The 26,249-nt window shown below is 40.1% G+C and overlaps 1 protein-coding gene and 1 pseudogene across 4 annotated transcripts; one reads left to right on the forward strand and one right to left on the reverse strand.

Annotated features, from left to right (window-relative positions):
• Positions 1–232: 232 nt before the first annotated feature.
• LOC148846991 (pentatricopeptide repeat-containing protein At2g03880, mitochondrial pseudogene) lies at positions 233–6,801 on the forward strand (annotated as a pseudogene). 2 transcript variants are annotated; one of them, XR_016100398.1, is made up of 4 exons: positions 233–3,652; positions 5,543–5,634; positions 6,348–6,484; positions 6,735–6,801. The product of XR_016100398.1 is annotated as a pentatricopeptide repeat-containing protein At2g03880, mitochondrial pseudogene, transcript variant X1 (transcript). The 2 variants fall into 2 exon arrangements; XR_016100399.1 differs by lacking the exons at positions 5,543–5,634; positions 6,735–6,801 and having other exon boundaries at positions 6,348–6,485.
• Positions 6,802–13,895: 7,094 nt separating this feature from the next.
• LOC148846992 (SNF2 domain protein) lies at positions 13,896–25,945 on the reverse strand. 2 transcript variants are annotated; one of them, XM_088949915.1, is made up of 5 exons: positions 24,867–25,945; positions 15,789–15,841; positions 15,170–15,336; positions 14,940–15,091; positions 13,896–14,826 (listed from the first exon to the last, which is right to left on the reverse strand). In XM_088949915.1, exons 1-5 carry the CDS (start codon positions 25,687–25,689, stop codon positions 14,357–14,359), a joined length of 1,665 nt encoding a protein of 554 aa, XP_088806041.1. In that variant the 5' UTR covers positions 25,690–25,945; the 3' UTR covers positions 13,896–14,356. The 2 variants fall into 2 exon arrangements, with proteins under 2 accessions (XP_088806041.1, XP_088806042.1); XM_088949916.1 differs by having other exon boundaries at positions 14,940–15,004; positions 24,867–25,865.
• Between the last annotated feature and the right edge of the window lie 304 nt (positions 25,946–26,249).

Raw genomic sequence — 26,249 nt, forward strand, 5'->3', positions numbered from 1 at the left:
TTTCATTATTTGTACTGTACATATTTACATTTATTTGCACTCTTCCCAATTTATATTTGTACTCCTTCCAAAATCCAAACTACGAGCACCCATTACCTTTGTTAACACGATACGCTGTAAAACTGGAGCCCGGATCTCCTGCAAGTAAAAGCCTGTGTACATAGCATCAGCCGTACATTTAGAATATCTCATGTACATGTACGTGAAATTCATGGGAAGAACTTCTGAATGTGCGGCTGGATTCTCATGGTTCAGAGTGTGCAGAGTTTTTACTTGCTGGGAGCACCAGGCGCGTTCTACTCTTTCGTCGTGGTTTTGTGCCTCCCGGATCCCGCATGCCTGTTGTTGCCTTGTCCATCGACTAGTTTCAGAAGAGAAGATTGATTGGCTCCCATGAAACTTGACATCTTTATTCTGATCAATGCGTAGCCCGCCACCGAGTTTTCGTGGGCTCTCCTTATCCTTTCCTCCGGTATCAAATCATTCTTTTCCGTTCCTGAAAGGACCTCCTAGAATAATAACACCACTGTTTGATTCCATTCGACCTTGTTCGGTATCTTGTGCTGTCGGGATAGCTGATACAGACCCAACTAGCTATGTATCTTGTGAGGGTATTGGAGTTCGAACTCTTCCAACTCCCACTTGCTCGGTACTATCTCTGCATCTTCAGCTTGATGAAGAGACTCAAAACGGACCCAGAGGATTACGGGCTCCTACTCGACATGGTAAGATGACATCTAAAGTTCCTAAAATAGTTGAAACAGACTTGCCAATCGAACAGGGGAGGATGCTGTATAGGCTGGGTCTGGGAGGAGTTGCAGATTCGGATTGTAAGGCGACGTTAAAGAGGTACTCCAAGCTGCTGAACGCTTGCGCTTCAAGTGGGTCTTTGAATGATGGAAAGGTGGTTCATGGGCAAGTAGTCAAGAATTGTTTGTACCCTGATTCCCATTTGTTGAATTCATTGGTAAATATGTACGTGAAATGTGGGGGCCTTCGATGTGGCCGTTCGGTGCTCGAGAGAATGCCCGAGCGAGACGTTGTTTCTTGGACTACACTGATTTCGGGATTTGTTGCAGAAGGGGACGGCAGTGAGGCTATTCGTTTGTTCTCAAAGATGCGGCAAGAAGGCATTTGGCCAAATGGTTTTACCTTCTGTTCAGTTTTGAAAGCTTGTTCAATTTTGTTGGCATTGGATTCCGGAAGGCAGGTGCATGGAGAAGTTATTAAAGTTGGAACCTTTTCAGATTTATTTGTTGGGTCTGCTCTTTCTGACCTTTATGCAAAGTGTGGAGAGATGGAACTTGCAGAAAGGGTGTTCTTCTCCATGCCCGAGAAGAATGATGTAGCATGGAATGTGTTTCTTAATGGACATGCACAGATGGGCGGTGAGAAAGAGGTCCTGAAACTGTTTCATAGAATGACAGAATCTGAAGTGAGACTCAGCAGTTTTACTTTATCCAATGTCCTTAAGGCTTGTGGGAACTCAGGAAATGCAAAGGATGGCCAAGCAGTTCATTCTCTAGCAATTAAAATTGGCTCCCAAGTCGTTTACTGTCTGAATAGTAGTCTAGTTAATATGTACTTCAAGTGTGGACTGGTAAACGATGCTTACAAGGTCTTTATTAGTATTCGGGATCCTGATGTAGTGGCATGGAGTGAAATGATTGATCATCTCAATCAACAGGGGTTTTACTCTGAAGCAGTAGAACTGTTTGCTGAGATGATGCAAACAGGCCTGAGGCCAAATCAATTTACACTCGCTAGTCTCATTAGTGCTGCCATTAATATTGGTAATACACGATATGGTGACAGCATCCATGCTTGTGTTTGGAAATTAGGATATGTATCAGATAATCCAATTGGAAATGCTTTAATCACAATGTATATGAGAAATGGGTATGTTCAAGATGGCTTCAAAGTGTTTAAGGTCATGAAAAACAGAGATCCAATTTCATGGAATGCTGTTTTATCCGGAATCCAAGATGGAGAGTTTTGCAACCAAGGGCCTAGAATATTTAAGCAGATGTTCATGGAAGGTTTCAAGCCAAATATGTGCACTTTCGTTAGCATTCTAAGGTCTTGCTCCAACCTATCCAATGTAGATTTTGGACAGCAAGTCCACACCCATATTACTAAGACTAGCCTTGGTGATGATAGTGTTGTGGGAACAGCTCTTGTCCACATGTATGCTAAATGTCAGTCCTTGGAGAATGCATGTCTAGTCTTTCATAGGATGAAGAAGAGAGATCTTTTATCTTGGACAACTATCATTTCTGGGTATGCACAGACTGATGAAGGGGAGAAAGCTGTCAAGTTCTTCTGCCAGATGCAAAGAGAAGGTGTGTGCCCAAACGAATTTACTCTTGCCAGCTGTTTGAAAGGTTGTTCCAGCATAGCAGCTCTAATAAATGGGAAGCAGCTTCATTCCTGGGCCATTAGGGCTGGCCACTTAGATGATATGTTTGTTTCTAGTGCACTCATTGATATGTATGGTAAATGTGGTTCTATAGAAGATGCAGAAGCTTTGTTTGGAGACTTGGTTTCACGAGACATAGTTTCCTGGAACACAATCATTTGTGGATATGCACAACATGGATATGGAGAAAAGGCTCTCAAGGCCTTTCATTGCATGCTAGATGAAGGTTTCAGCCCTGATAAAGTTACATTTATAGGTGTTCTCTCTGCATGTAGCCATGTTGGTTTAATAGAGGAAGGCAAACAGTATTTTGACTCTTTAAACGGAGTTTACAGGATTACTCCAACAATTGAGCATCATGCTTGCATGGTGGATATCCTTGGACGAGCAGGAAATTTTGACAATATTCAAAATTTTATTCAGGAAATGGCTCTTTCCCATGATATCTTGATATGGCAAACAGTTCTTGGGGCTTGTAGAATGCATGGAAATGTAGAATTTGCAGAAAGAGCAGCAGAGAAACTTTTTGAGCTTGAATCGAAAGAGGATTCTACTTATATATTGTTATCAAACATTTATGCTGCCAAGGGAAGGTGGGATGATGTTGCTAAGGTTAGGGCATTGATGTCCAGTCAAGGTGTAAAAAAGCAACCTGGGTGTAGCTGGGTAGAGGTCGATGGTCAAGTTCATGTGTTTCTATCTAAAGATGGTTCACATCTAAAGTTCAAAGAGATCTGTCTAAAGTTGGAGGAACTATATCAGGAATTGATTTTAGCAGGATATATTCCAAACACAGAAAATGTACTTCAGAATGTTCCTGAGACAGAGAAAAAGGAAAACCTCCTTTATCATAGTGAAAGGTTGGCCCTGGCTTTTGCCCTTGTAACTAAGAGACCTGGCGAGCCTATCCGCATTTTCAAGAGCATCCGAATTTGTGGAGATTGTCATAATTTTATCAAGCTCATATCAGGCATCACAAATAGAGGAGTTGTTATTCGCGATAGCAGTCGCTTCCACCATTTCCAAAATGGTTCTTGCTCTTGTCAGGATTATTGGTGATTCCACTGCTGAGGTCTTAATGTAACATAAATGCCACCTATAACTAGGGGTGCAAGTTGGGTACCTGAAATGAAAAATTACACAGCATCTCAACCCAAGCCTACCCAAGTTGCAGCCCTACCTACAATAGTTGACTGTCACTCTCTAACAACGGTTATCTTCATCCTGAAACAGGTACTCTCTCTCTCTCTCTCTCTCTCTCACACACACACACACACACACACACATGCAAAAAATGACTCATTCTTCCACCATTTCTCATATCTATCTGCCAATACATATAATACATACCTCACCATAGAGAAGGAAAGGATATCTATGTACATGTTTGTGTGTAGAATGTATGCGACAATTTCACTATTTCAGTACCTACTTCTTTTGCTTCTTATATTTTCTTTCTAAGTTCAAAATTTTTATGGCCACGACAATGTCAGTCTTGACATGGTGGACTTGGATGATGTGCTTGCTTAAAGGAAAATGTAAAAGTTCTCTGTTGCATTGAAAAAGAAAACAAGTAAAATTTCATGTTTATGCATGCGTCTGTGTGACTGTACATGCTTTACCTTATTTTTTTTGTTTATTTTCCATGAACACCAAAAGAAGCAAGAAGTACTGGGAGTGGGGTGTGGGGGAAGAAGGGACTTGGTGGAGAAGAAGAAAAGGAAGAACAGGTGATTGTTTGACTTGCCTATTAATATCCCCTTAACTTGCTATAACCTGGATTACAAGCTGGGACACCTACAATAACTTGGAATGAGTGAACACAACCCCTTATATGGTGGTGGGTGAATTTCCCTTTCAGGGCAAAACCCTTATTTTGCAAGCAAGAAATGTATACACAGAGTATCTGGTGGAATATCCCTCTGTGATATCCTATTTCTAGCCTTTTCCAAGTGGGGTACAAGAGTGGGCACTAGTGCTCTACAAAACTTGTAGGACGAACCATGTACAATCAGTTGTACAATGTGAACTGTACAATCGGTTAAGAAAGAGGAGCAGAAAATAGCTGGTCTGGCTCTATTGTAAAGAAATGAATGCTGAAGGAAACAACCAGGGCCAAAATAAACTGAAACTAAACTTCGATGGGAATTCCTTTGGAAACCCAGGAAGAGCAGGAGTCTTTTGAGACCATCATGGAGTAGTGCTGGCCTTGTTCTCAGGACCAATTGGGTTTGTAGACTCGATTCAAGCTGAATCAGAGGCTCTATGGCAAGGACTGAAGCTTGCAGAACAGTTAGGGGTAAGAGAGCTGGAAATTGAAGGAGATTCGCTTCTGATTATAACATGGGCAAAGCAAATTGAGTCAGTACCTTGGAAGCTAAGATTAACTTTTAGACAGATCGGCAAACTTGCAAAGAGATTTAAGTTTTAACTCTACTTTTCGATTGGGTTAAAAGGGAAGCTAATGGGTTGGTGGATGTGTTAGCCAAGCAGGGAGCTAATAGACCATCCTAATTTTGGGCAGTATTGTTTGCTATAGAAAGTATTGTATCTTAATTTCAGATTTAAATCAATAAATGATTTTCTTTGCTGATCAAAAAAGGAAAAAAAGAATACTAAATGTACAATCAGTAAAGAAAGAATCTAACTGAGGCATGGGGAAAAAACTAGAAACAAATACCAAGATGACCATGCAAAACTATTTTAGTAAATCATGTCTTCCTATTGAAGTTACAGAAACTTGCTAAAGCATGGTTTTCCTGGAATTTCTGCTTAGGCATTGGAGGAAGAAAGAAAATGCATTTTTTTTATTTTTATTTTTTAGCAACTCGGTTGCCAGATAACACCTTGAGTCCATATTTCAATCATCATACCAACAAGTCCCTGAATCTCAAAAAAAAAAAAAAAAGATCATTACTTGTAAAAAAGTCCTTCCATCTCAAGCTGGTGTTAGTGGAATAATTCTAATCAGGGAATATTGCTCAACTGCCACTGCAATTTTGTTCTCAATGGCTAATGGTTTACGTTACTGCTTGTCAATCTTTTGTAGTACTTATTTCCTTGTAATACCTAGTTATATTTGAATTCCAAATTTTCTCTCAGTATCTTGTTCTCAACTTGTAGATTATGAGAGATGGGGAGAACATATAAATCTAGAGATAAGGAAAGGGAAACAGAGGAGTGTAGGGAAAAACTGCTTCAAACTAGTCAAGTGGGTATGTTGTGCTGCTATACTCTACTTTCTTAATATACTGTAAGATTCTCTTTAGCTACTGCCAGTATTTACTAGACTGTGTTTTTGGTTTGGCTTACTATTCGTGGTTTATATTGTATTCTGGATTTAAATTGATATTGTATTGTCTCCAGGAGCATACAAGTATCAACTTGGTACCATTATTTTGAGAAGTTTCTTGGGGTCATTCACCATTAGAAATAAATCCATAATATGCCGGTTGATGATGTGAAATACTGCATGAATAATTATACTTCCCAAAGAAAACTGATTACATCCTTAAATTAATAGAAGAAAAATAAGAAAGTGAAAGAAAGGTGACAGACAATTCTTTGAGAAAATAGTTGAAGGATTCATAGGAAATTGAGTAGGTGGTTTAGTTGGTAATTGGGTTTTCAACTATGCCATTGATAAACCTTCTTGTCTGAAGAAAAGAAAAAAGTATTGTCAAATAACACTTAGATTGAAGAGCATATAGGGAGAAAAGATTAAATAAAAAGAGTACCATATATCAACGAAAGATAAAGTAAAGCTTGGAGCCATGTGTTATACTGTAGCCATTCAGAAGAACTTATAGTTATCTAGTCAAATGTATATATGATGTTATATATAATAAGTCTTTTTTTTTGGTAGAATTCTTATTGCTCCTTGATTTTGTCTAATTCCCTCGGTTTGTTTTGAATCCTGATTGTTTAGTGGTGGCTGGGAAGAGTAAAGAGGATGTTCAAAAGCAACAGAGATGAGAATGCTAGAAGCATTTTATCCTGGTCCTTATTGCCATTCCTCCAGCATGCAATTTCTTTCTTACCTTCAAAGTGCAAGTTGTGAGAATGGTTAGTATTATTCAATTAGCGTGATTATTATTATTATTTTTCAATTAGCGTGATTATTATTATTATTTTTTTTGAAAAAGGGCTCATGATTAGCAAGTCCAGATCATTTGGCATGTATACTTTTCAAACAAATTCTTTGCATAGATGTGAATTCTGTATTACATGAGAATATAGGAATTTTTCAATGAGTCTGCAGAAATATATGTTTTATGATCAGTAGTATTTCAGCTCTTGTAACTGCATTCTGCAGGATTATATACCATGCATCCATCAACTCAAGCAATGATGCTTTGTCGAATGGAAACTATGCTGCCAAGGTAAGAACCACTAGTGCTACTTTTTATTTTGAGTCTTTTGACAAATAAGGTAAAATTGTATTTAAGTATCAAATAATGGTGAACCTAAGTTACAGAATATCTCCTGGGTCTAGGACCTCAGAATCTGTCAGTGCAGTCTGACACCCTTGTGTGGTTGGCTAAGTTTAGCCATCTGATTTATGCATAAACTCCAGTGCTTCAGAAGAGTTTTAATAGAAATTTTCTCAAAAATCCAAATACATAAGAAAAAAAAAAACATAGTATTTTTTGAAAGGCAAAGTAAAGATTTTATTGATAGAAGAAAACCATAGTACAACAGGCTCCTGGTAGAAAAAACAGTCTACCCAGGAGGAAAACAGGTTATTACTCCACACCAAATTATATCTTTAACTGAACAAGGCATAACCCAACATAAACCCACCACTTTAAGGAAATACTCCCAGATTTTGGATGAGATTGTGCAATGAATACAGGTGATCAACTGATTCCAGAGACTGCCCACATAGACCACAGTTCATGTCTGGAAGTTGCATGGCTCTTCTGGTTAGTTTGTCTTTAGTCAAACATTTATCCAGCACCAACACCCAACCCAAGAAGTTAGATTTAGAGGGGCTGATGGGGTTCCAAATCTGAAGAGTGACCACTGCTACCACTTAACCTATTTGCCAGAGATTTAACAGAGAATATGCCATTCCCACTCCATTTCCACCTCCAGTTTTTCCTCTTGGTTAACATTCACAGCCTGGTCCTTTTTTTTTATCAGCAAATAAATTTCATTTGTCAATCTGAAATAAGATTACAAGTGTTTTAGCTATTGAGCTGCCCAATTTACAAAGGGAATCAAGAACTTTCAAACACCTGATCATTAAGAAGCTGAAGCAATTCCAGCATTTTATCCAACTTCTAGTCATGGAAATTCCTCCTAAGTTCGAAACTGTGGTCCCCAGGTTCAAAATATTGATACGCCGCCAGTAGAGCATATCGTGCAGTATTGATAGATATTATTATTATTATTTATTTATTTATTTATTTCTAAATCCAGTTCAGAAGGGCCAGTTTAAGGTCCGTCAACCCCCTGAACCGGTTGAAATCCTGAAACACCCCCTGGAGGGGCGTATTGGGAAGCCCCTGATACGATATGTATCAAAATTTTGAACCTTGGGTAATATTATTTCCCACAATCTCAAAACTGTCAGCTACCATGGCTTCCTGGTTATCATCAGCGCACCAAGGGTCTTTCCAAAAACTAAGCCTTTCTCCTCTGCCCACTTTGAAGCCTAAACCCCCAGAGAAAGAAGGAAGAATCTTCATGATCCCCTTCCAGATGGAGCAGCCCCAAGAAGGTAAGGAATCAGAAGGGAACCGGCCACCTCTATCAAGTCCATGTTTTGAAGCAATCAGATTCCTCCACCAGGAATTTCTTTCTGTTCCAAATCTCCAGATCCATTTTCCTGCATAAAGCATTATTGAACACCTTAGTTTTCCTCACCCTCAAGCAACCTTTCTCAACAGGAGAGCACACCTGATTCCACCTGGCAAGCCAACACACCAGCCAAATCCTCCACATCCTCAGCCTGCCCAACTGGGATAACCAAATTTTGCCCAGGTTGACTTTAAAACCGGATACATCCTCAAATCAACACAGAATGGCCAATATCACTTCCAACTGATCATGAGAAGCATCAGCAAAACACAAAGTATCCTCAGCAAACTGAAAAATTTGGACTTTTTAACCACCTGGAGAAATTTCGAACCCTTCCCACTGTCCAACATTTCCAGCCAGCTTGTTGAATTGGGAGAGACTTCCACAAGACAAATGAATAAAAGGGGGGGAGAGGGGGAGAGGGAATCTCGGATCTCCCTATCTAATACCTCTCGAGCTCTTAAAGAAGCTGGCTGATTGCCCATTAACAAGCACAGAGAACTTAGAAGAAGTGCAAACCTTGATCCGGTTCCTCCATTTTTGCCCCAGAATAATCTTTTCCAGCACAAAATAACTTAGAAGAAGTGCAAACCTTGATTCAGTTCCTCCATTTTTGCTCAAAATCCATATTTTCTAGCACAAAATCGAGGTATCTCTAGTTCACATGATCCTAAGCTCTCTCAATGTCCAGTTTGCAAATCAAACCATGCTTTCTTTCCCTTCTAGAGTCAATTAGTCCATTAGCCACCAAGGCATTATCCAGCAACTTCCGGCCTAGTATAAAAGCACACTACTCGAAATCACACCATTCATCACTCCTTTCATTCTTTCAGCAAGAACTTTATGTTGATAATAGTGGTATTCAAACTCCTCTGCGGAGAAGCATTCATTTGAAAATTATGAAAGACATTCATTACATCTTGATGGATAGCATCCCAACATTTTAAATAGAAAAGGTTTGTCAGTCCGTCAGGCCCTGACAATTTGTCACTATCCAACTTGTTAATTACCTCCCTTCTTCCTCAGTAAAAGGTCTTTCTAAGATTTTCTACTCCTCACTAAGATGCTTAAAGGGATCAGAGGGGAGAGGCCTTCTAGGCCATGATTCCTTGTACAAATTTCTGTAGAAGCTAGTTGCAATAGCTTTAAGTTCAGGAAAGTTTTCCTCTACCACACCATCATGTTCTAATTTGTAGATTGTGTTGACCCTGTTCCAGGCATTTTCCATCCTGTGTTCCTATCTCCCACTTTCAACCAATTAGCTTTTGCCCTGTGCCTCCATTTGAGCTCATCTCTATAATCCAGACTATCAAAAGTGGCCTTTGCCTGAGTTCTTTTCACTCTTTCTTCTTCTGAAATAGGCTTTTGCTCTTCAGCTCTGTCTATTTCCTTGGACATATTTTTTTTTTCTCAGTTTCAGATTTAAGCCTATTTTCCAAGTTCTTCAAAACTTCTCTAACTGTTCTCAACTTTTTTGTAAGATGAAAGAGCCTGTGCCTTCAGCCCTTCAGCCTGCACACCTGCCCAAATATCAGCTGTAAGGGAAAGGAAGTCATCCTCTTCAAACCATGCATTCGCTAGCTTGAAAGGAGTCTTGCCTCTCTCTTGCCCACTGCAGACAAGCTGGGGAGGAATGTGGTCAGACACCGGCCTTGGGAGAGCCAGCTGCCTAGATACAGGAAACAGTTCATCCCAACCTGTTGAAATTAAACAATGGAGACGTTGTGGTCATTGCCCAAATATTGGTCTCATTCCTTTAAACAGTTCATCCCAGTCTTGTGCGACCCATTGAATATTGGTCTCATTCCTTTAAACAATGGAGATGTGGAGTTCATTACCCAAATAACATTTTACCAGTCTTGTGGCCCTTTGCTGGCACTGAAAGACTAGTAGAAATACAAAAATTACTCTTCGAATGTGTATTGGTCAGTCCCAACTCCATACAATATCATAGTAAATAACACACTTGAAGTCTTTCTATTGATGTGTAATAATGTATAATAATTATTATGCTCCACTTTCTCATATTTATATATTCTATCAACATCCTTGAGTTCCATTTCTTTCTAACTGGCAAAGCAACTGCAAAAGTCAATACCTGCATACAATTTATCTCATATTTTTCTTCAAGAAGGCATTGCTTCCAAATGGACACCATATTGAATATTTTTCCTCTTATTGTTGAGAACATGCCAGAAGCATATATGAAACACATACACAAAAAGACGATTGCATTTATAGTCACCATGGATTTCCAAATGAAAGAACAAGTGAAGCCTGAATCCTTTCCCACATGGGGCATCACAGAAGAACTTGACTGAAAAAGCCTTTACCCTGTAGCCATGGCCCTCTATCATCTTCTTATGTGGCTGGGACCTGTGATCGTCCCAATAATATCATTAAATCCATTTCTCAATCTGGGACACTTGCACAACATTCACCTGGATAAGACCCTATGGCATTCATCAAGTAATGCTCACTTGTTTGTTACAGTCTTTAGATAACGAAAGTCTCAAAATAATGCCTTAAAAGTTATTAGTACGTGACCCTCACTGTTATAAGTATGATTAATATTGTTGTTTGCTCTGAGTTGATTTTGTTGTCCTGTGTACTGTTGCAGAAAATACCAAATGCTGTTGTTACAGCTTTCTCATGATATGGCCTTCTTGCCAAGTGACAAACTCTTTGTTCAAGCGGTATGTTTGTAAGGTATCAGAAGTAGCAAATCAATAATTATTTCTTTATTTTCTCAACCTAGATTTTTAATCTCTTTGCTTTGCCATGCTTGCAGGTTGCATGGACAAGGAATGGAGAAACAATTTCCAGAGTAGATTGATTATCAAGCTAGCAACTGATCAATCATTAGAGAAAAGTATTTATTTCAATGTGCAGTACACCTTTGCAAGTTTTATGCATAATGTACCCAGCTCTAGGAAATAAATATGGTTCTGGATAGCAGAAATTCTTCATACCGTACCAAGCCTGTCTATCAAACCTGGAGATAAACCAACAATTTCTGACTGACAGAGTGGCAGATACTTTGGCATCTTCAAAGAATGGTAGATGCCTCATTTCGTGATTCGTGTCTCTCATCATTATAAGGCCTAGTTTGTTTGAAATGCAATTTCATTTGCACTGGGGCAAAAGCATGGGAATGCAAATTCTGATTTATTTTTGTTTCAAATTTTACTTTCTTTTGTTTATTGTTAATGCCAATGAAGTAAAATTAACCTAAAGCAAAAGTGAACCAGAGAACTTATACTCTTTTAGTTTGCACTCCTATGAATTGTAGTAGTGCAAATGAAATTGGATTGCAAACAAACAGGAGATTTTTGCATATTGTTCTGAGAATGTTCAATTGTTGAGACAAAAAGAAATATATACACCTAGGTCTCTCACAATGGAAATATACTCTGATATTGGGTGATGATATTAGCTTCTTATTGGTTACTGGCCCTGTGGGATTTTTCGAACTTGGTAGCATAATAAGACTTCATTTAATACAAGCCAATAAAAATAACAGTTCATTTAACAAAAAAAATGAGCTTTGCCATTCCTTTACTTCGAAAGCCAATTATACTGATTGGATACAGGTTAGATGAACAGCATCAAATGAGTGTTTTCATAATAATTTGTGAAGCTAAAAAATAAGTATATTTTTCTACCAGGAAAAAAACATCTTTTGTAGTACTAACCGATGGGCCAATACTGGTTCAGGCTATCCAGGATCTTGGGAGAGGTGGACTGGAATATGGGATCTAGCTTCCGGCATTTTTAGCATTTAGTGCACTGGATATATTTTGTCCAATAAAAAAAAAAGTGGATATGTGACTTATGCCCTGCTACATGAATGGTCCTTGCTTTCTGTGTGTGGTTTTAATTGTAATGTGTGGATGCAGGGTAAGCACTGATGATGAGATACCTGAGCTCGTGCCATAGACAGAATGCACCCCCGCTGGCCATACTTTAAAAGCAGAATTGTAATTCCTACTACTGATCAGAAAGTTCCATGCCTTCTATGTGGCAACAGTTTACAGTTGTAGTTTTGGTATCCTCTTTGCTAGATGGAAATGGATATCATCTTGTGGAGAGACAACCTGGACTGGAGTGATTAGCCGTTCCTTTCCACTGGCACCAAAGAAATAGAGCAAATGGTTCAAAATGCCAGAGGATAACTTATTGGAGAAATGGGAGGAGACCAAAGGGCAGATTGATGGATAATCAATAACATCCTTAAAAGGGGTTACCCATATTTGAGAGAAATCCCTTCCTTTTCCCCCACTGCTTTCATGTTTGTTTTGTTTGTATTCTCTGTTGTTCATTTCTATCAGCTTGGTATTTCTCATGTTATGGTAATGATATTTAAATCTATTAAGTAATGTTGATATTTAGATGTGTTCATCGCATTTCACCTCTCCCCGAGAAGAAGAGAATAGGGTTGCTGGACGTCGGGATGGGCACCTTAACATGCAAAAGGATTTCTATAATTTTTCAGATTGTACATTGCACTGGGGAAATTTTGAATCCTCCCTAGAAATGTTTTTTTCCAGAATTTCTTGTGAATCAAACGTAAACTTACTGAGCTCCATCGTTCTATTCGTACTGATGTGAGGGGTTCCAAAACTTCAACTACTTCACCATCTTCCTTCATAATGTAATTTTGCTTCCAAGCTCCAACGTTGCATGGGACCTGCTACCGCCATAACCAACGGCTTTATTGGTGGAAAGGAGAAACCATCTACAAACTACAAAGCCATGATGGCATGAATTTTGGGCGGAACCCTCGTAGCTTTCCTGCGTAGGTGGAGTTACTGCTCTGCTGCCCCATCTTTCCTCACAACCTTGCAATCACATAACTGCGCATCTATGTTGTAATAAAGCGTGGTTTTGAAAACCCGCCCGGACCAGATGATCAGACCGGTTTGAAGAAACAAGGTTCTGGTGCTGTGGTGCATGAACCGAGTAGGGGCCCCTTTTGATAACGGCTAGCAGGCTAGGTGGAGCTTTTCCCATACGATCCAGAGTAACAACTAACACTTTTAGAAAACAGTCTGAATAAGAATGGACACTTGTCAGTATGAAAAGAATTCATTTTTTGAAAAATAAAACATTTAGTTCATGACAATTTTTTCTCATTTTGCCTATTTTTACCCATTCTTATCCATTTTAGAATTTCATCTTGGATAAGAATGAGAAAGAATGAGAATTGAACCAAACATTGATCCTAATGTACGCCTAGCAATTGCCACAGTGCCGGATGGTGTATGCTCAGTGATCCATGCAGTTACTTAGGTATGGATTCTTGACTTGTTTACTCGAACCCATGCTCGGGAAACTATTCGATTTAAGTATTTTGTTAAAATAAACGTAATTTGTTGTCTTTTCAGTCCCCACTGCTGTAGAATTCTTTTAATCCGTTCTATTTGTTCTACAACACAACCATGAGTTAAACATTTTCCAATTCTCATTTTTAGTCTTTTTTAGAATCAGTGAACTTTATTCAGAGTAAAAAGAAAGAGTATCGAAAAGGTCCGGATCTGAAAAAAAGGATTTAATGTCCAACCACCAGACCAGAAGACCTATACAAGGAGAACCAGGGTGGGTTATTGATTGAAGAATTAACAAAAAAAAAGTGTATTGATTAGTCTAGGCTACAAAAAGAGGTACGGTATTGAATATATCAAATGGGACCTGCTCATTTTGCCCTACAACATGAAATTTAAAATCTCTTTTACATAAAGAAATGAAAAGAGAAGAATATTTTAGCAAGATGCCTCTTCTTTGGTTGGTGTACTTGATCAGACAACAACCACATCAGAAAAGACTATAAAATCAGACTAATTGACAGATTTTGCAAACTGGCCTTGCAATTAGAAAAATTGGCAAAAGGCTAGCAGCAGCAGAACCTTCCATTGGCTCCACTCTGGCCACTTACTCTTGAAACTTCATCTGTGATCTGTCCAACTAGAACTGGTTCTTTGCTACTTGCTACAACATTTGGTGGTGTTCAGACCAAAAGGATCAGTCAGAACCTGATAGTTTTCTAAGCCAACCACCAGCAGATAGTTGTCCATGACATGCTTACCGAAGTTCTGCAACTTCCCCATCACATCTTTCTGCTTCACTAGAACTCTATTCTTCCATTTCAACATCTTCATCTGATTGTGGATCTTCCACTTCACTTGCACTACTTGGACTATCATAATCAGTAAAAGGTGAAGGCTTCTCTCTGATAGAATCATCATGAAGGTGGTACTTGACAAACTTAACCCTTGTCTCACCTTCAGTTTGCCTGCCTTCTTTGCGTTTTCTCCTCCTATCATTTTCAGTGAACTTCATTGTGTGAGCAGCAGCCAAGAATGAAGCATCCATGGACTCGATCATCTCTTGATCACCCCCAGCTTTTTCTTCATCTTCTCCCTTTTTTTCTCCCTTGCCATCAATGTAAAAGAAGAGATCATCTTCCACCTTATCACTGCCTGGATTCCACAGCAGAGCTTCATTTTCCACTTTTGATATTTCAAGCCTCAACTTCATATGCATTTTTGAGATGTAATGATCAAATACTTTAGCCCCTTGATCATCAAGCTTTAGTAGCCACTCTAGAGAATGAAATCAGTTTATAGTTATGCATTAAGAAAAGATCGGTCATGAACAAACTGATAATATCAAATAAATAATAAGATTGAACAAAAGAGAGGGAAAAGATGCATACTGATAAGAGTTTGAGGTGTAGAAAAATCAGATCCACTCTTTTTTTCATCAATGCCAACCTGACCACTGACACATTTAACCAATTCAGAAGGCAGACGAGATCTAGTATAGGCATTTATATAAGAAATGGCTTTGGCATGATCTCCATTTTCCCTGGAAAAAGCAAATTGATTATTTAGATATGAAAGAATTCATGTAGCACAGTCCTATTCCATTTTATTCAACTCTTACCTGGCACCCTGAATGGCCTCATTGGCAACAAGCAACCTTGCAACAGCAAGAGTTTTCATACGGAAAGCAGGGAGATGGATCCCACTATCAGTATTGAGGAAAGAATACTCCACCAGTACTACAACATCATAAAGGACTCTCCGCAGAAAAGATTCATCTTCGGTACCCTGGTTTGTGGCAAAAATACATTCAGTGCACCAGTTAAAATGCAAACAAATCAGGAAAATTAAAAAACATATACCCGATTACCCCCTTGCAGCAAGAAAGTGGATATATTTAAGGTATATTGCATCTTCAACTAAATTGGTCAAGATCAACAAACAAACTCACAGTGGAATGTATGAATTCTGTGAGAAAATCGTTACCTGATCATTTTCACAATCTTTTTCTTTTTTGAGTTGAAGAAATGCATAAGAAAAGTTGTATACAAATACAAACAACATTAGGCACATTACGGACTTATGCCACCTGTCCTCAACGCATGGGAGTTTTAAGCAAATAATATGCAAAATTGCATTTCTTCATGTGCTGAGGGGCAGGTGGTACACAACTGTGGTGTGCCTACCATTGGTTTAGCAAATGCAGACTCCAATAAGCATTCATTTGAAGAAATACTCACCAAAATAGAGGTGACAGGCAAAGTTCGCTCTAGCAGCATCCTGACAAGGGTCTCTGACAGATGTCAATAGACAATTAGAGATTAGAAAGTAAGCACCCCAAAATTGACAAATGGACTATGGAGGCATTCATAGAATAAAAGAAAAACATTTGCGGCTGAAGTTGTTTTCAAAAGCATAGTTAAAAATATATTATGAGACCTATAAATGATAAACTTCTATCACCCTACCTTTAAAAAAAAAAGAATTCTGTCAAACCCAATTTACCCTCAAAAAATAGAAAATGGAAATAAGAGTAAAAGAAAATTCATGTCCAACATAAAGTAGAAGGAAAAGGGAGAGGCATTATCCATATTACGAGATACTATCACTCATTGAATATTCATTTGGACGCCCACAGCCCACTGCCAACTGTACTTGATATAAAACTGAATGGGTCAAGTAAATAAAAATAGTGAAGATAAATTTTACCTTTTGAAGAATATTCGTATATATATGCAACAAGCATATAAAAAATACATGAAACTATGAAAGAGTCAGAGTAGCCACTTTGTACAAAAAATTGCCAAAGGTTAGATCCCTATCTAGTCAAACACCCTCAAGACACTGAATAGCTGGGACCACCATTGAGTAATGACCCTTTCGAACAGTTTAACCAATATATGAATCACTTAGATAAATATGCAGCAGACTCAGCTTGCCTAGACACCATTTATAGTTCTCAATCCTACACCATTTCCCAATTTTCTTCTTCATGAAACTAAGCTCCAGTATACAAACATGGACCTCAGATTCTTTATCTAGTCAATGGGTTACCACTGGATTCAAATTGTCGTCTGTTTCAATGCAGAGCTTCCAATCCACAAGTCCAAGTATGCTTCCTAGAAGCCTAACAAAGGGTTTTAACATTACTGATTAAATTTCATTTTGAAAAAAGGCACAAAGCTCCATTTGCCACAAATATGACCAATAAGGGAAAACCCATTCAAGCCTCAAGCAATAGCCCACTATCTTTTCAAGTAACTTTTTTCATAAACATCAATAAAGAAAACATTTACTACTTTCGTATCATCTCTGAAAGACTTGTCAGTGCACTGACCTCTTGCTGCACAAGGCTCATATCTTAGGATTCTTGGACTCCCAAGAAATAACACCAACCTCTCTCCACCAGAAGGACCGGTTTTCTCTTTGCTGGATTCTTTGACAGCCATTGACATTGACATGTTTTTCCCCATTATCATTCCCATAAGAGCCATCAATACTAACCATACTGAGATTGCTGAACAAATTACCACTAATATTCAGTTCTATGATGCACATACCTGTTCTGCTTAAAAAGGATGTAGAGAACACTGATGTGGGCCCCACAGCTACAGTCCCACTGTGTTCGTAGGGTAGAAGGTGTTCTAGTCTTCCTAGGGTCAGCTGTTGGTCATTTAGTTGTTTCAGTTGTTATTTGTTTTAGTCTTATTTTGCTCTATTTGTTATGTAAAGACTAAGGGCAGATCTGTCCTTTCCATGTAATGAGCATAACCTATAAATATTAAATAAAGTGGCGGTGGCAGAACATTAAACTTTTGTTCCTCCTTTCAACTCGTGTTCTACTTCTCTTCCTCCCTCTTTCTCCTCTCTTCTCTATACCCTTTTTCCTTATTTCTGAACCTGAAATCCGTTAGAGTTCATGACTGATAACAGTCCTGAAGGTCTACTTGGTATCAGAGCTAAGGTTTCTCATGTGAGTCTAGTCCATCCGACCACATGAGAACCATCTAAGGCTGGAAGCTAAGAAAGAAGAGTTCGTTGACTGGTTCTTGGAGATCTCCAGAGGGTTTAGCAGCTATTTGAAGAATTGCCACAGTTGCAGCGTGTTGGTGATCAGGAAAAATCAGGGAAGGCTAGGGTTCGGGTAACCTTGGAAGGCAGCGAACAACATCCACTTGTAAGTCTTTTATTTTCTAAGAGAAGTACTATCACAGAAGATAGGTTGGACCTATCTAGAAAGGGCGGCCGAACCACTCTAGGGTTTTATCTTTATATTCTCTAGGGTTTTGTCTTAACCCTGTGGCAAACCCTAATACTGGGCTGAACCTTGTGATCTAACACTGCAGCAAACCCTAATAGTTCTCTCCCCCTCATTGATCAATTTTAGGGTTCCATATTAATCCTACTACAAGCCTTATCCGTACGGTACTGTCTGGAGTGTACGGCTGAGAATTTGCTTTTAGGACTGATTAAAACCCTAATTCTGCTTTAGCATATCAGATTATTCTCCAAGCTGTTTTTTCAGTTTTTTGGGGTTTCGAACTCTTCTAAGGGGGTGAAAACTGTACGGACTGTTGCTGTTGTGTGTGGTAATTGGTTTCAGATCAGTTTTATACCTGTTTCATGCACATCTACTGTGAGTACAGACTGGTTCTATACTGATTTTGTGATTGTGGTTGATAGTCCAAGTGCTGTTTTGACTGTAGTAACCCTAATTTTGAGACTATTGGTTCTTAACCGAAATGGAGTTTAAGAATCAGGCAGAAGACAGTTTTGAAAACAACAGTTATGGTGTGGTTCTGAGACAGGTTTTCAGATTACAACCGTAAGATTTGATGAATCAAACTATTTGGAATGGGCCCAATCAGCCATGATGGCTATTGGGGGAAGGGGCAAAGTAGGGTATCTCTTGGGAGATGTGACAAAGCCCTCCAAGGGAGACCCTATGTATACCAAGTGGGTCCAAGAAAACTACTTGGTTATGGCATGGCTATGTAATTCTATGCAGCCTCATATCAGCCAAAATTACTTATGGGCAAAGACAACCAATGAGATATGGGATATGATGAAAGAAACTTACTCCCAACCCCTTAATGTTGCCAGAGCATATGAATTGAAATGTGAGGTGAATACCCTTAAACAAGGAGAGAAACCGGTTTCGGTCTACTTCTCTACCTTGAAGTCCCTGTGGCATGAGATTGATCACTTAGAGACTCTTGAGTGGGAGAGTCCCAAAGATGCTCAGACCCATAGAAAGCACATCGAGACAAACAGGGTGTTTGAGTTTCTAGCAGGACTGAATTCATAATATGATATTGTGAGGCAGCAGATTTTGACCAGAGATAGTGTGACCCTCTCTCAGGCATACTCCTTAGTGCACAGTGAAGAGACCAGGAGGAAAGCCATGATGCAACCTCAGCCACTTACACCTGCCTTGGTAGCTGTCAAACCCAAAATTGGGGGTGATTCAGAGAAGGATAGAAAGAAGGAAGATAAAAGGGATGTGGTATGTGAGCATTGTAAGAAACCTAAACACACAAAAGAAACATGTTGGAAGCTGCATCCACATTTGGTCCCGGCAAAGTTGAGAAACAAGAAGGGTAATGCTCATGTGGCCGTGACTACTGATTCAACATCCTTGTCTGGCACAAGAGGCACACCCTTAGAGACCTTAGCTGCAGTTCGGGCTGCTCTAATACAGTTGGAAAAGAAAGTTGGCAACTCAGCTCAGCCACCGCGGTCACCATCAGCCCCTGCCACATCGGCCTTTGCACATTCAAGTACTCGAGCCTCAGCCTACCATGCCTCAGCTCCAGGTACTATTGAACCCTGTTGAGTAATAGATTCAGGTGCATCCGACCATATGACTAGCTTGCCCTCATTGTTTACTACTTATCACTTATCTTCTGGTAGGGATAGAGTATCTAATGCTAATGGCTCTCTTGTCCCTATTTCTGGCAAGGGTGACATCAGACTGTCAGATACTATCTCCTTGTCTTCTGTCCCGCATGTTCCTAAACATGATACTAACCTTCTTTCAGTTAGTAGTATTACCAAACATATGAACTGCTCAGTAACTTTCTTCCCTGACCGATGTGTTTTTCAGGACCTGGAGACGAAGAAGGTGATTGGGACTGGCCATGAGATGAATGGGATCTATCTGCTCAGGGAGAGTTCTCGTCGGGAAGAGTCAGTGGATAAGAAGTTACTTGTTTCTCAGGTTGTGAGTCCGGTTATGCTTTGGCATAACCGATTGGGTCATTTGTCTTTTCGATCTTTAAAGAGTTTGTTCCCTACTTTGTTTGAGTCTGTTGAGTCGTCTCAGTTGAAATGTGAAAGTTGTGAGTTTGCTAAACATTGTACAAACTCTTATTCATTGAGTAATAAAAGGAGTAATAGTTCTTTTTATATTGTGCATATTGATGTTTGGGGGCCATATCACATTCCTTCTATGGGTGGGTATAGATATTTTTTGTTATTTGTTGATAACCATACTCGGTTTTCTTGGGTTTATCTTGTGCGTTCACAAGATGAGGTTCCCGCCCTAACCCAAAACTTCCACCAAATGATCCTAACCCAGTTTGCTACTAGGATCAAAGTTCTTAGATCTGATAATGCCAATGAAAACTTTGCTAAGCCATTGGCATCGTACCTTCTTAATCATGGGGTTATCCACCAGAGCACTTGCCCTCATACACCTCAACAGAATAGGGTTGCAGAAAGGAAGAATAGGCACATCTTGGAGGTAGCTAGAAGTATTATGTTTACCTCCAATGTCCCTATTCGCTTCTGGGGTGATGCTATCCTCACAGTGGTATATCTTGTTAATAGGGTTCCTTCCCGAGTTCTTGATATGAAACCTCCCTTTTTCCCTTCTATACCCCAATGAGGAGTTGTTTACTATTCCCTTGAAAACATTTGGTTGTACCTTTTTTGTTCAACTTCTCAGTCCCCATCACTCCAAGTTCGTACCCAAGGCCTCCAAATGCATCTTTCTTGGTTATGCACAAACTCTAAAGGGTTATTGCTGCGATGATCCTATCTCAGGGAAGAAGTTTGTTTCCATGGATGTCACTTTCTTTGAAGAGACACCCTACTAATCTCGGGTCTCTCCTCAGGGGGAGAGTAGTGAGCGTGGAGATTTGGGTCCTTTTCTTCAGGGGGAATGCAGTGAGGGCAGGGTTAATACTTTTGGGGTTGTTCCTTTACCTATTCCATTGGGTGATGAGGGTTGCAGTAGCGAGGGTGGGCAGGGGGATTAGGAGTTGAGAGTCTATCACAGGCGATGCAGGCAGGTTGATCCCGGTCATCAGTAGTCCCGACCAGCTCCAACCTCTTCTGCAGCTCCAAGTCCAGATATTACAATCCCAGGGCCCACAAAGAGTCCTTCCATTGTTGCCACTTCACCCCCTATAGACGACCTTGACCTTCCCATTGCCATCCGTAAAGGAAAACGGCATTGCACCACATCTATACCCCACTCCATCTCCCAGTTCTTATCCTATGATTGCCTATCTCCCTCCTACAAGTCCTATCTCACTTCCGTTGCTAATGTCCTTATTCCAAGAACAGTGCAAGAAGCCCCATCAATCTCGGAGTGGAGAGGTGCAATGCAAATTGAAATGGATGCCCTGTTGAAAAATAATACCTGGGAGCTAGTTGATTTGCCCAAAGGAAAGAAACCAGTTGGATGCAAAGGGGTATTTACTGTGAAGCACAATGCGGATGGTTCCATTGAGAGGTACAAAGCTCGGCTAGTTGCAAAAGGGTTTACTCAGACTTATGGTATAGATTACTTGGAGACATTTGCCCCGTTAGCCAAGATGACCGCCATTCAAGTTCTATTATCTCTTGCAGCAAGCCACACTTGGCCTTTGTACCAAATGGATGTTAAAAATGCCTTTCTAAATGGGGACCTACAGAAAGAGGTTTACATGCAGTTGCCTCATGGATTTTATGATACAGAGGCAGGTAAGAAGGTCTACCGGCTCAATAAGGCATTGTATGGTTTGAAGCAGTCACCTAGAGCTTGGTTCGACAGATTCAGACTAGCCCTTGGGAAGTTCGGTTATGTACAAGCCCAGTCAAATCATACATTGTTCATCAAGAGGGTGGAGTCTTCTCTGACATTATTTGCAGTATATGTTGATGATATTGTGGTGACAGGAAATGACAGCCATGAGATTGAGTCCCTCAAACGGCTCCTTCATCAAGAGTTTGAGGTGAAAGATCTAGGTGCACTACGGTATTTTTTGGGTATTGAGGTTGCTAGATCTAAACAGGGGATCTTTGTCTCTTAGAGGAAATATGTTCTAGATCAGTTGGCGGAAACCAAAAAGCTAGGTGTCAAACCTGTGGATACACCCATTGAACAGAACCACAGGATTAGTGCAGAGAATGGGGAGCCTCTTGAAGACAAGGTTATGTTTCAGCGATTAGTGGGAAAGCCCCTATATCTATGCCTCACTCGGCCAGATATCAATTATACAGTTAGTGTTGTCAGTCAGTACATGCATTCTCCTAGAACCACGCACCTTATAGCAACAGAAAGAATATTAGCATACTTGAAGAGATGCACGGGTAGAGGTATACTGTTCAAGAACAATGGTCACATGAAGGTGGAGGTCTATACGGATGCCGATTGGGCTGAGAGTATTGATGACAGAAGATCTACCTCTGGATATTGTGCTCTTGTGGGAGGTAACTTGGTCTCTTGGAGGAATAAGAAACAGAGTGTTGTCTCCCGAGTGCTGAAGCTGAATACAAGTCAATGGCTAATGGAGTGGCTGAAATTCTTTGGCTGAGATCACTACTTGAGAAGTTGGGTATTGAGTATGAGAAGCCCCTGATGCTGTATTGTGATAATCAAGTGGCTATTAATATAGCACACAACCCGGTACAGCGTGACAGAACTAAACATATTGAAGTTGATCGACATTTTGTATGAGAGAGGGTCTCATCACAAGAAGTGTGTCTCCCGTACATCACTTCCAACATGCAGCTAGCAGATATCCTCACAAAAGTTGTACCACGGAAGAAGCTAGAGGCGGATCTCCAAGTTGGGAATGATAAACATTTATTCCCAACTTGAGGGGGAGTGTAGAGAACACTGATGTGGGCCCACAGCTACGGTCCCACTGTGTTCATAGGGAAGAAGGTGTTCTAGTCTTCCTAGGGTCAGCTGTTGGTCATTTAGTTGTTTCAATTGTTATTTGTTTTAGTCTTATTTTGCTCTATTTGTTATGTAAAGACTAAGGGCAGATCTGTCATTTCCATGTAATGAGCATAACCTATAAATATTAAATAAAGTGGCGGCGGTAGAACATTAAGCTTTTGTTCCTCCTTTCAACTCTTGTGTTCTACTTCTCTTCCTCCCCCTTTCTCCTCTCTTCTCTATACCCTTTTTCCTTATTTCCGAACCTGAAATCCGTTAGAGTTCAAGACTGATAACAGTCCTGAACATCTACTAAGGACAAAAAGGTATTACTTTCCTCCAATGCACACCAACACCACCCATTCTCTTGAAGAGAATCAACTTAAACCAAGCAAAGAATATTCCCCAACTAAATAACAATGGTCAAACAAGTCATTCCTTGGCTTCCTAGCCACACAGTACATAGTAACAATTTCCCCAAACGATGTAAGAACCAAACATAATAAAAGCATTTTTTTGAAGATAAATAAAAAATAAACTTTATTAGAGAATAGGAAAAGGATATTACAGCAGGGTGATAAGGAATCACCTAGCAAGAACAGACCCAAAATACGACAGATCCACCCTAACAAAAACCCATAAAAAACAGAGAATTAACCCTGCAGACATACCAAAGCACCTTAAGAAACAAACCATATCCAATTACAAATATCACAACAAAAATCACAAAGGGCCCTACCACCAACTCCTAAAACAAACTAAAACAAGCAAGAGACTGAATCCCAGAACCTCCAAATTCTGCCAGAAAACATATGAAAAAAGCATCCTGAAACCCAAAAATTCCAACTGATGAAATGCTCAACTTAAACTTTATCCATTTCCTCATCATGCCCACTGTCTAATATAGAAATCTCTTGTCTCATCTGGGTAACTTTTTTATCTTTCTCCCTTTCTTTTTTAATCCCGCTCCATATACTCCCATCTTCAGTCTTGCAAAAACATTTGAAACTTGTCTCTTTTGATTGGTTTTCTGTCTTCTAAATCTTCTTACTGCATTAGGGCATTTCTCACCCTTGTAGATCCCTCCCTTTGAGCATTAATTCTTTCTAACTCAAATATGGCATTCTTCTCAAACAATTGATCTGCACTCAGGTCTTCTCTACCCTTCCCCTCCTCTACATCTCCAACTATATTTACACTTCCAAATTCTTTAGTTGTCCCTGAACCAGAATCAGCCACCCCCTTATTCTTCTCTTTCGTCTGGACTCTAGTATTTTCCACCTCCCTAAAAGCTTCCTTTGCAAAATCCTCTCCCCCCAAGAAGAATAAACCCAACAATTTACTGACCCTCACCCCTGTGTTCAGCACCCTTTCCCATATCCACAGATTTCTCAACTCCATGAGTCTCATCTATGACTACTTCTTCCTCCTCTGTACCTGTTGCTCCATCCTCTTTACCTACTCCTGCATTCTCTTCAAAGGCCTGGTTCTGGATTTTTGTTTCCTTATGTAGACTCTTGAAAGAGACTTTTTCTTTTCCTCATCCTCCTCATCAATGGTCTCTACTTCTTCCCTAGAGACATGGAGGTCACCATTTTCCATCTCAAGCCCTGTTTGAACTTCGTGCCTCTCTCCCCCTTGTCCATGTTCATTCTCTCCAAAACTGTTCTCCCTCCCACCCTTTTTTTTTTTCAAATCCGGCTCTTCCAATATCTTTAAGTCATCTTCTACCGCATTGTCATCTTCTTTCGGGGAAATCTCTCCCGACTGAATCCTCTCCATGATCTCGGATTCTGATCTTCCAATGCAGCAGTTCCTTTCTGACACCTCCCGTTGTATGCATAGCCAGCATTCAGCATTTTTGTTATGCATAACTACCAGGTAGAAAACTTTTTTTATCTTGCTAAAATAAGTATAATTTATTGTTGATTGTTATCCCCTTATCTTGGAAACAGTGGGTCTTGGCAATAACAACCTCTCTGTATGTGCAGGGGTAAGGCTGTGTACATCTGTCCCTCGCCCAGCAGGGAGGGAGGAAAACCATTGGAACAGTTATGTTATAAAACACAAAGAATCCAACTTACGAACTGGAGATTTGGGAAGTGAAATAAACTTATAGATCAAAATAGAATGGAAACATATGGAAGAGGAAAGTAATGCATACCAAAGAAGTAACAGTTACGAAACCCAGTAACCGAACCGACTGCCCAAGACTTCAACTCGTTCTGCAACTCAGCTCTTGAAATTCCAGTACGAAATTTCAATGACAATCTCAGTAAGAAAGCCTCTGCGATAACAACTCCAGCGAGGTTACCGACCATACATCCTCCATCACCAAGCTCTTGGCGAATCTCTTGACTGGATAGCGGGAAAAACAGCCTCAAAATCTCCCGCGAATCACGGTTCCCCTCCGGTTGGTCAGTCATCCAAACACGAATCAAGTCTGTAAAACAAGGAAGCAGACTAACCGAAGCATCTTCTTCATCTGAATCCTTACTACAGCATATGCTGATATAGCCAACAATTCCTTCGATCAGACAATCAATCTCCCTCGTGAGTTTCTTCTCGGTCTTCAACGACTGCTTTTTCTCAGAGGAACCAACAATTACTTGGTGCAACTCAAACAGGACTGGAGCTAGTACGGCAACACTCTTCAAACCATTACATGAAGCCGAACAAGCGGTAAGCAGCTGAAACAGGTCCTTCACCATTAAAACCCGACTTAGAGGGTCTAGTCCGTCTAGATTACCACCACGAAAGCTAACCGCGGAGTAGAACCAGATAACTTCGATAGGAGGATCAACCCTAGCTTGCAGTAGTCGAAAGAAAACCGAACCAAAACCAGAAACATCAGAAATGCCTTTCCGACATTCATCTAAGAACCGATCTACCGACTCTTTTAACATTATTTCATAATTATGGCCGATTAGAGGACCGAAATCCGGCGATTTCCCACCGCTAAAAGGTTCCACGGCGACTACATCCATGTCGAAATTTACAATAATTCAAGAGAAATTAAAAAAAAAAAAGGATTGAAAAGCTCCGGAGGTGATTTAGATTAGATGATTTTCAAACAGGTCAAGAACAGCTACGCGCGCAAACCCCTAGTGTTCTGGTCCGAATGGAGAGAGAGTGGAAGGGAGAGGGAGGGTTTGCAAATGCCGAGTTTTTTTTTTAGGGTTTTAGACTAAGTAACGGACTTCCTTTCGAATTCAGACTGGCGTTCGTTACTAGCATGTACCTGGGTGACACTACGCCCTCGAATTCGAATTTTGAAAGGTGTCCGTTGATGACGTTGCCTCTCACATAGTCACATGAGTGGACGCTCACGCTAGACATTGACTTTCATTAACGGACTACGTTGACTTACACAGGGCAAACTGATGCGGTGTATCTCTTCGACAGAGTTCAATACCTTATAGCCATCTGATCATTTATCATCTCGAACGAATTTTGAATCTAACCGTCCAAGTGAACAATGGGCCCCCAGTAAACAAGCCCACTTATTTCTGGGCCTAGTAGCCCATGAACGGATGTGGACTCCAAC

Source organism: Nelumbo lutea, chromosome 6 (genome assembly GCF_056320005.1).
Source record: "Nelumbo lutea isolate HS-2025 chromosome 6, American lotus-T2T, whole genome shotgun sequence".
Taxonomy (NCBI): Eukaryota; Viridiplantae; Streptophyta; class Magnoliopsida; order Proteales; family Nelumbonaceae; genus Nelumbo; species Nelumbo lutea.

Coding starts and splice junctions, on each gene's coding strand:
- LOC148846992 (XM_088949915.1), bottom strand. CDS start 25,689: ATGGATGTAGTCGCCGTGGAACCTTTTAGCGGTGGGAAATCGCCGGAT. Junction 15,337..15,788: donor TGCCTGTCACCTCTATTTTG/GTGAGTATTTCT, acceptor GCCACAAACCAG/GGTACCGAAGATGAATCTTT. Junction 14,827..14,939: donor TACACCTCAAACTCTTATCA/GTATGCATCTTT, acceptor TTCATTCTCTAG/AGTGGCTACTAAAGCTTGAT.